The sequence below is a fragment of the Rhea americana genome, unplaced genomic scaffold (assembly GCF_003343005.1).
Source record: "Rhea americana isolate MKP2758 unplaced genomic scaffold, rheAme1 scaffold_186, whole genome shotgun sequence".
NCBI lineage: Eukaryota > Metazoa > Chordata > Aves > Rheiformes > Rheidae > Rhea > Rhea americana.
In genome coordinates, this window is record NW_028185994.1 from 1,720,104 (window position 1) to 1,733,596 (window position 13,493).

Here is a 13,493-nt window from a genome sequence, read left to right on the forward strand (position 1 = left end):
GAAAGTACAAAGAATGTGGAAGAGGGGACAGGCTACTTGCGAGAACTATAGGAAYGCAGTCAGAGTATGTAGAGATGCTGCAAGGAAGGCTAAGGCCCAGCTGGAATTGASTCTGGCAAGGGATGTCAAGGTCAACAGGAAGGGCTTCTTCAGATATATCAGCAGCAGCAAGAGGAGGAGTAGGGAAAATGTGGGCCTGCTACTGAATGGGGTGGGGGCCCTGGTGATGAAGGCTGCAGAGGAGGCAGAGTTACTGAATGCCTTCTTTGCTTCAGTCTTCACTGTTAAGAGCAGCTCCCATGAATCCTGCAGCCTGGACGTGAGGGAGAAAGTCTGGAGAAGGGAAGACTTTCCTTGGGTTGAGGAGGACAGGACCTGGGCAGACTAGACATCCACAGATCCATGGGCCCGGATGGGATGAGGTACTCATGGGTACTGAGGGAGCTGGCAGATGCTCTGCATCATCTTTGCAAGGTCCTGGAGAACTGTAGAGATGCCTGAGGACTGGAAAAAAGCCAATGTCACTCCAGTCTTCAAGAAGGGCAAGAAGGAGGACCCAGGCAACTACAGGCCAGTTAGTCTCACGTCCATCCCTGGAAAGGTGATGGAACAGCTCCTTCTGGATGACATCTCCAAGCATATGGAGGAAAAGAAGGTGATCAGGAGTAGTCAGCATGGATTCACCAAGGGGAAATCATGCTTCACCAACCTGATAGCCTTCGATGATGGAGTGACTGGTTGGGTAGATGAGGGAAGAGCAGTGGACGTTGTGTATCTTGACTTCAAGCAGGATTTTGACACCTTTTTCCTGAACATCCTCCTAGATAAGCTCAGGAAGTGTGGGTTAGATGAATGGATGATGAGGTGGATTGAGAACTGGCTGAAAGACAGAGCTCAGAGGGTYGTCATCAGTGGTGTGGAGTCTAGTTGGAGGCCTGTGGCTAGTGGTGTCCCCCAGGGCTCAGCACTRGGTCCCATCCTGTTCAACTTCTTCATCAACGACCCGGATGAAGGGATGGAGTGCYTCCTCAGCAAGTTTGCTGAAGCTACCAAGCTGGGAGGAGTGGCTGATACACCTGAGGGCTGTGCTGCCATTCAGAGAGCCCTGGAGAGGCTGGAGAGCTGGGCAGAGGGAAACCTCCTGAGGTTCAACAAGGGCAAGTGCCGAGTCCTGCACTTAGAGAAAAATAACTCTAGTCACCAGTACAAGCTGGGAGATGACCTTCTGGARAGCAGCTCTGCRGAGAAGGACMKGGGAGTTCTGGTGGATGACAAATCGACCATAAGCCAGCAATGTGCCCCTGTGGCCAGGAAGGYCAATGATATCCTGGGGTGCATTGGGAAGAGTGTTGCCAACAGGTCGAGGGAGGTGGTTCTGCTGCTCTCCTCAGCCCTGGGGAGGCCACATCTTGTGTACTGTGTCCAGTTCTGGGCTCCCCAGTACAAGAGAGACATGGAGCTACTGGAGAGAGCAGTCCATGGCYGAAATTGAACCGTGGGAAGTTCTGCCTGAATGTGAGGGGGAATTTCTTCTCTGTGAGAGTGACAGAGCACTGGAAAAGGTTGCCCAGAGAGGTATTGGAGTCTCCTTCTGTGGATATATTCAAGGCCCATCCGGATGCAGCCCTGCTCTAGGTGACCCTGTTAAGCAGGGACRTTAGACTAGATGATCTCCACAGGTCCCTTCCAAGCGTACTCATTCTATGATTCTMTGATAAAGATAAAATACAAAATAAAAAAGACCTGAAGGGTTGTGATGAGCTGTCAGCTATTCACAGCTCTGAGCTATCTGACCAGTAGGCCACAGAAGCTCTGAGAGCCAAAAGAGATAAATTCCCAGTGYCCAATACTCAATTATATCCCTCTAAAGATGACACTTGCCARTGTCAGAAGGYGTAACCCACCTTCTGCCATCCTCATCTTGGTGGGGGTATGTGCCTGCTACCTGCAGAGACATCATGTGTGTTAGCCAARTGGTAGGCTTGGTGGTTGAACTCTTGATGGTAAAGTTGAAAAAAAATATAGGAGGGAAAAGCAAGTACAGGGACTTCTTTTGCTTTTATTTTTTTTGCTTTTCAAGTTATAGTAGTGGTATCTGTCTCAGCTGTGCAGAGGWAGCAGCTCAGTTTAAAGGAGGATAAATTTCAGTTTAATGGAGGGTAGAATTAATGGAGGTGGCTCATAAGAATTAAAAGGTGGCTACATGCAGACAGTTATGAAATACCRTGTAAAAACACAATAGCACTCTCTATATTAAAGGAGACACTGCTTTTTTTTGGACAATTGCTTTGTGCAATGATCACTACTCTGACCATTTCAGATGCTTCATTTATGGGGTTGAGATTCAATGCTGACCTCTTTRTGTGAAGTTCTGAACATTTTCATTATCGTCACCATCACCTTCCTCTAACGAATGAAACTCGGTCAAATCAATTGGACAGAAGTATGGGGTAAAGGTAGGACACTTGGCCGTCTAGATGAAGCAACTTGAGGTCAGTGATCCAACAGGAAAATTCAGTGTCTCTTCCAGCTAACAGACCTACTTCCCCCTCTTCATTCCTTGTGTTGTATAGACTGTCTCTGTGCCTTTACATAGTGAGTATTTTGGAAGTCCCTGGAAACAGCCACACTTTTACACTAATTTTCATGGGGAAGTTGGGAAATTACTTCACTGTCTGTGAAGGATGGGGATGTATAAAATGCATCGACCAGCTGTTCCTGGTACTGGGTCCACTTCCCATCAGTAGAAATCCTTGAGGATCTGCTGAACCAGACTGTTTTTTACTCTCACTGTGGATCTGGTCTTTAAAGAGCGAGCATCTCATGGCTTATTTGGCCTCCTTGTGTGGCAGTGTCCTTTCAGATATTGCAGGATTTTATGGTTTTTACATTCCACATATTCATTGCACACATGTTCCTGTCTCCAGTGAGGTCTCTGTAGGGTCTGCTCATGATGAGCATGTCTCCAAATTTGGCCTAAGCCTCTTTGTGAATTTCAGTATGTCACTCCCCGCTATTTGAGCTCTCCACTATTTAAAGGCGGAGATACTATGAATGCTAAATTCCATGATCTGAACAGATAATAAACAAAGCCATGAGTACTGGATCTGTATTTTGCAGGACTATTGCTAGTATAGCATAGTGCTGAATCAAACATCAGYATTTATAGAATTTCTGTTGAATTATATAAAACCATGATCAGATGCTGATACATACAAATGCTTGCTCTGGTATAGAACTACACAGTACCATTGCTTTCCGTAACATGGAAAGACATATTTAGTCCAGGGAAAACTGCTGGAACATTTATTTCCTCAACATTTTCTGTATTTCATCCAGYAGAGCGAGACTGTGCTATGTATCAGCACATCTTCTACAGAACATAGCCTTAATGATGGTTGATGCTATATCGTACTTACACTCATGCTAACTTTTAGTGATATGGGTCTAGCCATATCCCTAGGCCATATCATTAGGTCAAGCCTACAGGGCTGCATCAAACTCCACACCTGTAGGTTTCTGGRTTCATTTTTGGAAGGGAATAACTCTATGCTTGAACTCTCAGCCAAAGTAGAGAAGTTCTAGCTCTTTCCTCCGTTGTGATTTCAACAGCTTTTCTCAAAAAACATCAGCTCCTCATGGTAATTAATACCACTCACAGAAACGTTTGACCACTCTAGAGAAAGCCAGACAGYTTAAACAATCTACTGGCCTCTTGAGGCAGAGATATTGTGCATAATCTGGATCTTCAGTACCATGGGGAATCCTGGTGGCAATGTGAACAGAGAAAAGGGTGATGTGTTTATGCCTACCTCTTTTTCCCTGTCTCAGGCTTCAYAACAGGTAGGATGAGCTGTCCTTGCTGGAGACAGCCTGCCATCTAGTGGAAACCAATTTTTGMTTTGCTCTCCGCTGTCTACAGTTAAGTAAGAATACCTGCCATTTGCTGGTATGTTACCCTTACACTAGCAACACAGAGCTTGTCCTAGTTATTATAAAACAGTGGTCTGACATAATTTCTTGCACTATGGACACCTGTGATCTCTGTAGCCCAAGGGTCTGAGAACCACCAAAAATCTGCTGTTTTTAAACCCATGCATTAATACACCTGCAGTTCTTGTTTAATGAATGATTCTGGGCAGGCATAAGACGAWTTACTTGGTAATGAGACATCAGCAGGAAAATCCTGGTACCTCAAGATGCAACCTGAAAAGAGACRGCAGTGAGTCAGAATGATGTTGCTGTGGTGAAATGGAGGACTCATTTGAAATGAATCCAGTTCGTACATGGTAAGASCAGTCTGTAATGTGAATGGAAATGCAGTACATGGGAGTGGGCTCTCTTCCAGTCCTAGGTGTCAGGGAGCAACAAGGGCYAGCTGATTCGAAAGRGTTGGAGCCCAGCAAAAGAAGTGGCCACATCAGGACAGCTTAATCCACTATGGTTTGAATATGCTGAGCACAGCCAGGTGATGGTARCGGGGTTCATTTATGGTCCTACATAAGGCAAGTGATGAACCACGTCCAGCTTCTGTCTAGGAAGTCCAGTCAGGAGCAAAAGGAGATGGAGCCAGAGGCAGGACTAGAGAGAGGGCTACAACATGAATAGAYAGGACCTAAGTCAGGGCTGAAGGTAAGCCACAATGTATGTACGAGGGGACCATTTACAACTTAGGCATGAGGTTCATGAAGCAGGTAGGGCCAGAAACAGGACTGAGACAGGTATTCTTATGACAAAACTTAGGCAAGGACTGAAGGTGGAGGTCTCAGGTGAGGCTGGCCACTTAGTACTCTAATCCAAAATAAAATTATATAGACATGCCTGCTGTAAGCCTAGTAGATAGGCCTACAGTGTGTTATGGCATGCAGACAGATAACTGGATCATGGCCTGCAGGTAAGTTAACTGAATAAGATACAAGAAAATATTGGTGTGTATGTGAGTGTATGTGTATGTATTGCCAGCAAACTTCAAGCTGGGCTAGTTAGTGAGTAGAGSGGGACTAGCATCTGGAAACTTGAACTGGAGATTGGACAAAGGGCCCAGAGTTTGGCCTTGGATATTGGATTGGCTTGAAGTCTTTGCCAGGTTTTTGGGACCTGCAAACAGAAGTATGCCTATGAGTTCGGTGTGTGTATGTTGCATTAGCAAATTTCAAGCCTGATCAGTTAGAGAGAAGGAACAGGATGAGACTATATTTGTTCATACCTATTTGAGTGGGGGCTGTGATTATGTGAGAGCCTGTAAAGGCTTCTGTAAAGTGAAGTGCCTGTAAAGGTTACTTCTGCTTGATCTTCTGTAAGCTCAGTGCTGTAGGGCTTTAGGTTGAGGTGGTGACATCATGATGCGCATAATGAGTAAGGAGTGCAGACATTTTTTCCTAGGGAAATACTGGATTTTATGTAGCAATCATTGGGTTCAGCATGGATAAAAGCTGTGAAAATGGGACTGAGATTTAGGAGACTCATTTTCACCGTTTGTAACATGTGGAAAGTAGGTATTGGTGTAAGAGCTATGCAGATTGTTACTGCCRTTATGCCCTCACCTAAGGACCTGGCACTTTAGGGATTAAACTTTACTACCAAGTGCCAAGACTCAGGTCTTGGCACTGAGTTGCAGAACCAGCTCCTGTCTCTTGATTCCCTCCTGTCAGATGCAAGTTTGTGGTCATGTGGTCCTAGATTTCTGTCATCTGCTTCTATCTGTAAAAGCCAGCAAAACAATTTAGAAAGACAACAAATGTGTAGGCCACAGAACCTCGGGTACCTGAAGGCGGAGGTAGCTATACCTTGTTGCCCTCTAAGACAAGAAGGTCTTTATTTTGGTGAAATAGTGAAGGCAGAATTGCTAGAGGCCTGCACATTAACAGCTGACTAATGGAGCTCTGGTACTGTGTTAAATACATAGAAGTGATTTAGAMGCCTGTATCTCATTTTCACAGTAGCTTATCACTAGCGGCATTTAGGATGTTCGGATTGTGAGGAGGGTGCTGAAGAGGTCAAAAGTTCTGAACTCCTTTGCTTACACAGGAGGAAGCTGCACCCAAGGGCCCAGTTCAATGTGGAAAGTCAGAGGAATGATCTCACACAGAAGGAACGAGCTAACAACAAACTGGTAACAGATGCAATAACTAATCTCCATGACCAAATCTGCATAGTAAGCCTGGCTCTTATAACAGACAAATCTTTAGAAACCACAATATGGACTATATTCCTGGAGCTCATTGGTAAATAAACTTTTATAAATGCTTTTATAAAGAAAAAAGATCATGTCTTGCAAACCTATTACAATTCTTCTAGACCTCAGAGAACAGTGATCCAAAGCCGAGGTTTCCTCATAAATTAATAATAACTTATTAAAAGAGAAGGAAAAAAAGTAATAATGTCGGTCATTAATGAAATGGAAGGGAGCAGTCAGTAGAGTCCTTGGGATCTGTCATAGGACCAATGTTGTTGACCTCTCCCTAAATGACTTGTAAAAAGAAATTATTTTCATAATTACACAGTTGATACAATTTTATCCAAAATTGACCACAAAGAGTGAACAGATGGTGAAAAAGCATCTGAAAATACTTAAACTGAAAAATCCAAGGGGATGTTCCAATGTAAGAACATCCTAATGACATGTGTATGAGGACAGGCTGTGAATCAGCTATCACAACTCAGAAGAGAGAGATTTGCATCTGACTAGCTCTATACAAACCCCAATTCCATGGCCAGGCTCAGTAAAAAAAAATACAAAATTATTAATTATTAGTGTTAGAGAACAAGGCAGAAATAAATCATTTTGCCTATACATGTTTGAGGTGTACTCACTACTGTGTTCACTGCTGCCCTTCTCTCTTCCCCTCCTTCCTCCTRCACTCAGCACTAGATCTTCATAGGAGTAGAGTTTGTAGGTTACAGATCTTTAATTTGGGTGATAGAAATGGGGTGGAGTAGGTGAGAAGGGAGTGGGCAGAAGTCTGTCACATTGTGAGCGTCATGAAGAAGGTGAGTGACCTTGGATGATCCTATGAAACTTGAGAGCAAGAAAAACAATATGACTACACAGGCATCACAAAGGTGTGTTTTCTCACATGGTACGGAGCTCTGCTGGCGGACCACTGACTACAGGCTGCTATGCAGATCAAAAAACAAATAGATTCAAATAACCAAGAATGTAGGATCAACAGCTATTAAACATGATGGCCCAGATATAATCTAGCTGTTCAGAGAACCACTGAATTATGAGCTGCTGGAAGTTGGAATGGAATAGCCAGGGGAAAATTACTGTATCTTTACTGTGTTTCTTTTATGAGCTACAGATGTCTATTCCAAACAAATTATTACACGATTCAATGATATATTCTTCCTAAGCATCATAGCTAGCCACTTTTAGGGAAAAAGTCATGGGATCAGAGCCTGTTTTAGGCCACTTTGAAAATGGATTCCATCAGAACTCTTGAAAAAAATGGGCCAGATTTACAAAAGACTAAATGTGCTGAAAATCTAGAATATGGTATTTGACTCCCTCGGCATTCAGTTACAGCCCTTCCAGGAGTAAAATGCTATTCAAATGTATGAGTGTGAAGGAAGGCCAACGATACCCTGCTCAATGGTACTCCAAGCTCAAGAGCAGTGCATCCCTATGAGTAAGAAGTCCGGCAGAGCGGAGARGRGACCTGCATGGGTGAGCAAGGAGCTCTTGGCCAAATTCAGACAGAAGAAGAAAGTACAGAGAATGTGGAAGAGGGGACAGGCYACTTGCGAGAACTATAGGAACGCAGTCAGAGTATGTAGAGATGCTGCGAGGAAGGCTAAGGCCCAGCTGGAACTGAGTCTGGCAAAGGATGTCGAGGTCAATAGGAAGGGCTTTTTCGAATACATCAGGAGCAAGAGGAGGAGTAGGGAAAATGTGGGCCTGCTACTGAATGGGGTGGGGGCTCCGGTGATGAAGGATATTGCTGGGATAGTGTCCAGGATCCTAAGAGGAAGGCCATATCCCTAACAGTGAAAAGTGCAGAGCAACTGTTTCTGTGGCTCAGTGCATCCTGGGATGGTAGTTTMCCAATAGCTGAAAAAGCCTGCCTGTCTGGAAACTAAGAAAAAAAGGTCTGAAAAACACTTCCCTAGATTCAAGCACTGCTCTACAGCATCACACGCCTGCTACAAGCAGAGAAGGCACTGAACCATGATTGATTTACAACACTTCAMCAGAATGCTTATTGGCAGTATAAAGCCCCTCATGGCCACAGCTTTTCAYTTTCTCCCACCCAAGCCAGAAGCAGGAGGTAAAGAGATGAAGAGGGGACCTCCTGCTCCTCCCTAGAATGCTAATATTCTCCCTAGGCTCAGGGGAAAGCATGTTTGACAGCCACAGCTTTATCAGGAAGACAAATCTACARGAGAATGGGTTTCTCACCCTCACACTTAGATAAGGATGTGGGAATGAAGCACGTTAAAACGTATGAAGGAAAGGCAGGCTTGCTTCACAAAAACTGACATTTCATTGCCTTTGCATTTGACTGGAAGTCCAGGAAATCATCTCATACATGTTATGGTAAAGTTGCAGAAATTAACTGCAGCCTAGCTCTTATGAGTGAAAGGCAGTGCAAGCCTTCCTGGCATTGCTAGAACTTAATACACATACATAGTCWGGTGCATTACAGCAGCTTTCAGTAGGACAGACCTAGGTATCTGGTACATGGCAGGACTAGTTGCAYGTGCAGAGAGATGAAAAGGGCAGCTAAGAGGTAGCCAAGAGATGCAGTCTGTGCAGCAGTTTGTGCAGAAGAGCACAAAGAAGAGGTCCTCACCTCCATTCAGAGCAGAACACACATTCTCAGCCTGTGACATGTCACAAGGCACATTCTCCAGTAGSTGTTGGAGTCACTGTCCCTGTGATGTTGTAGGGTTCATCCCAGACAGATATTCCAATGGAGGATATAGCTCTGCAAGTTTCAGGCTGCAGCCATGAGGCTGGGGCAGTCATCTTTCCCGCAGAAAGTACGCTGTTGAAGAGCTGTGTCATCAGGTAAGGGAGTTAGGGCAGGAAGTCAGCAAGCTGCATAGCATCAGAGAGGATGAGCGAGACATAGACAGGATCTACTCGGAGACCCCACAGTTTCAAGAATTCCAACACCCAGCTGCACTGGAGACCTAGGTAGAGTCCATGTCTTGWAGAACAGTAAGTGGTAACTCTGAGAAAGGTGAAGGTTGGAGGCTGGTAATGTCTCATACCAGGAGGAAGATTTCTGATCCTTCTGACGGCTTAAGTATTTTCGGGCAGGCAGGGAAGAATCTCTTATGACTGGGAAACCTCTTGCACCTTTTTTTATAAGCGCTAAGACCTTGCGCATGTTAGACACCACCTGAGGTCATCGTGAATAACCGGAGCAGCAGCAGGGAAAGAGAAGGGCAGGCTCTCCCCTCYGTCTAGTTAGTGAGAACCAGCTGACTACCCCGGTTTGTAACTTAGCAGAGGTGACAGAGTGAGTATGCAGGCAGAGCTTGGACGAAAGACAGAGTTTTTACCTCGCATCAATGTTGCTGCCCAGTGTTTGTGCACAGGACCTGAACTTTGTCTGACGTGACTGCAAGAGAAGGGGCAAATTCTAAGCCTTGCCAGGATAGGGAGGAGCAGCACACAAACGTGTCAGCTTCCAAGCAGCAATGGGCTCTGCTTAAAGCCTACAGTCAGGCCACGCTCTCTGAGAAGCTGGAGATGTGTGTTTTCTACCTCTGCACTTAGAGAACCCAATCCCCCTACTTTGTATCCTGGCTCTGATGRCTTAATTTCACAGTCAGAAAATAAATCTTTATCAAATTCAAAATTCATGTTGAATATTGTACTTAGACTTTTCCTCAACAAATGTCTAAGATTTTTCCAACAAGGGAAGCAAATGTGAGGTGTAACCAATCCTACTTAATTYCTCTTCCCTGTCCCGCATATGTTCACAGCTCCTGTCAATAAATACTCACAAAAAATAGGGAATTTAATTTACATCTCTTATAAAATCTGGAAAAAGTGATTCATCAGTTTTATGCTGTTAACAGCAATAATTGGACCTTCCTTAAGAATCTTAAGCAAAAGAGTAGCAGTGTCTGTCAGAAACACACTTACCGTGCTTTGGCCGAGGTCTTGCAAGGTGCAGGTCATCACAAGAACTATTCATGGCAGAACAGAACAGGGATTCTGTATAAAAATTTATAGCCTAATCATTATTTTCACTGCAGAACTGCCAGTGTTGCACAGTTAAGTCACACAAACACAAATTGTTCTGAAAGACCATGTCAGCTGTYAGCTGCTGAAGATAATCTAAATACCTATCAACAAGGAGGAAGTCTCCACAATTAGAGAAAGAAAAGGYAGACATTTATTATTTTTTAAAATAMGCTTTTAATAGTCTTTTCATAGGCACAATTGCTATGGGGTCTTCCAGCCATAAGCAATACTGCATACTGCAACACACCACATTTTACATGAAAAAGTCTGGGAAGAGAACTCCTTCACTGGAAAAATATCATACAATCACTTAAATAAACAAAGACAACATTACAGTGCAAACAAAATCTTGGCTTTATTTATGCTGAAGTAACTGAGAACTTTCTTTCTAAAACTATATATATATATATATATATATAAAATTAAATCCCCACCCACTGACAATGAACATTTTCTGAGATGATTTCCTTTTGCTGAATCAAGAATCTTGATCTGACCCTTGGAGGTGCAACAAACTGTATACACGTCTGCATGATGTGTATTGACCTGATTTGAGGGGGTAGGCAGTCTCAACCCCAACCTGCAATAAAGATGGCATGTGGTGGCTTCATTTGACTTTGGATCAGGCCCACATAAAGAAAGATTCAGTACAACAGCCCTCTCCTTGAGTTAAAGAGCAAATACACAAGGATGCTTGGCAAGGTTTACAGGAATCTTGGTCTCTGCAACCAATTGCAGAGAGAGTAGGGGCTTATTTTTCTCTTGCAGAAGAAATGCAGCCTGTAGCACAGCAACAATGTCAGACTCTCAGAAATACCCTTCAACATGCACAGCAAGCAACATGACATCTTTCTGTCCCAAGAGACCTGMGGGAGTTGACAGAACCCACACAAAGAATAGGACACAACAGATGCAATCTGATTCTTCATCTTTGTGAATTCTGCCAAATTCAGGCACTCATACTCTGAAGAGAGAGGAACACGCACCACTACAAGTGCTTGTATGCTCTTGCCAGTTGGGTTATCTTACAAGGAAAAGTGAGAGTTCTGGGAAGACATTAGGGAAATACAAGCTGCATGTAGAGCAAGCACATAAAAGGGGGTATTTGGTTTCATTCAGAGAGGAATGTTGTCTCTTTGTTAATTTCCCTGTGCCACTCTTCTCTCAGAAAAGGTTCAGTAAGAACCTCCTCCAGTGCAGCTTTGTTGGAATATTGGGTGAGATGGAGRCAGCTGACTCAACACTGTTGCTATACAGAATGACTGTGGGCTCCTCACGTATGTGCGATCAGCTCTCGTTCAAACTGCTGGATGGAAGGACTCAGAGCAAACTCATATGCAGGACAACAAGACAGGCTTAAAAGACAAGCAGAATATTCACCACCAAGGTTACATATGGAACATCTTAAAGTTCTTACCAGATTAAACAATACAGTGAAGCACTATTTTACAGGCATTAAATGATTATTCCATACATTTTTCAGATCTGCACTTATTTCAAAGCATACACAGAAGGGAAGAGTAGGAGAGAAAGCTGAATTAAATAACAATTTCACAGTCTTATTGCAATCTGTAAAATATGTAAACTGCATGCTATTTGCTACTTCAGCAAGTAGCTGATGATCGCTCTAGACATACAGGTGGGAGGTGGCACAAGGTCAGAACTACCAAGTTACTGATTCCTCAGTTCTACATAACTACATTTTTTTCACTTACCTCTTTCAACAAACATATAGAGCACATACCAATTATCTCTCAAGYGAGTTGGCATTGAGATGGCAGGACTGAGGTAGGACAGCTTCTACAGTGCTTCAGGCCAGCTGTAACTGAAACATAGCATGGAACTTCTGCTCATGGGGGAGATGAAAATTAGCCAGGAGGCATGTGTCAAGGGAATATGTTCTAAGAATACCATTTRCATTGGAGAACTGAATTTCTGCTCTGATAAATACTGCACATCTCATTTATACAGCTGGAAAAGCCAGCTTGTGGAAAGGCAGTGGGACCCACACTCTGCTGCCTCAGTGGGACAGTTGTTTGCCCYAGATGAAATGAGCAAGTGAAGATTTTGCCTAAAAAAGCCTTGTTTAGAGCCTTCAACTCCCTCATGCATAAATACTAACCAATGCATTAAAATGACTGATTCTTAACTATCCACCTGCACTGATGAATGAAACTTGCAAATAAAGACAGTAACCCTTAGAGATTTATTATTGTACCAGAAAAGATAAAAATATATATTAAACCACTATTTTAATTACATTCCCTATTCATAAATAATTATCAATGATTTGCTATCACAAAATTATTTGTTAGGACTGTACACCTAAGAGGACTTTACATTGTTTGACTACCCCAAGAAACTCCATAAAAAAAAGATACACCAAGCTGAGTGACCGCACAGAACCACAGGGACTTCCCTGCTAAGCTCCTCTGCCAGTCCACCAAGAACACACACCAGTATTTTGCTGGAACATAGTATCCCTAAGAGTCAGGTTACATTTTCACATGCAGAAGTTTCTCAGGGTAGCAAGAGATGTTGCTGGTGCTTTAGTGCTGAGAAGAAGTTGCTGATTCATTTTAAACCATGAAAGTACTTTATGTTAGAGCTTTTCATTCAAAGAGAAGCTCTGGCAAGGTTATCTGTTCTCTTTGCACTAAAATAAGACTCCTTTCTCTTAAGCAGAAGCACAGTTCCATGGGCACGCTGTAGTGTAAGAATACTGCACACACAGTCTCATACAGAAATCTGCAGAGGACCCTTGTGACCAAGACTAGAGGCAGCCACTCTCCAGCCCAGACTGAAGTACTGAGTTCTGGGAATGGAATACATGCGTCCCAGATTGCCTCTCATCCCATCCACAGGAAGGGGTGAAAGGGGTATTACAGAGTCCTCACGGCCACAGGGTAGAGAAGTGACAAGTGTTCTGCTCCTTTGATGGGCAGCTTTCTTGTAGTGTAGTAGTGGATGACTTCAGGAACAGTGTCAAAAGGAGGACTGTTCTGACCTAGGATGTATTTCTCTTTGGTTTTCATCAGTTTCATGTGCATRAAACCTTGACTGCTCCTGTAATGAAAGCAAAGAGTTAGTTCATGCCTATGTGTAGGAAAGGGGCAGCACCACAATAGTCTCTACTTCATGATTTGGAGAAAGGTAGAAGTTGTTCCTAGGTGCCAGGCTGAGAATACTCTATAGGTCAGTGACTTTTAGCTTTGTACTCCWATGGACAATTTGAAATGAACAGAACCTAAGCCAGGATTTTGTTTTCACCACCTATGCTCTCAGGCAA

The 13,493-nt window shown here is 43.6% G+C and overlaps 1 protein-coding gene across 1 annotated transcript in view; it reads right to left on the reverse strand.

Annotated features, from left to right (window-relative positions):
- Nucleotides 1-10,534: 10,534 nt before the first annotated feature.
- Nucleotides 10,535-13,493, reverse strand: part of SHB (SH2 domain containing adaptor protein B) — a gene marked incomplete at its 5' end in the record, with an annotated part of 48,589 nt that continues 45,630 nt past the window's right edge. The window contains one exon of the mRNA XM_085302147.1: nt 10,535-13,270. Within this exon, the coding sequence (XP_085158273.1) occupies nt 13,087-13,270 (184 nt within the window). The remainder of the gene's footprint in view (nt 13,271-13,493) is intronic.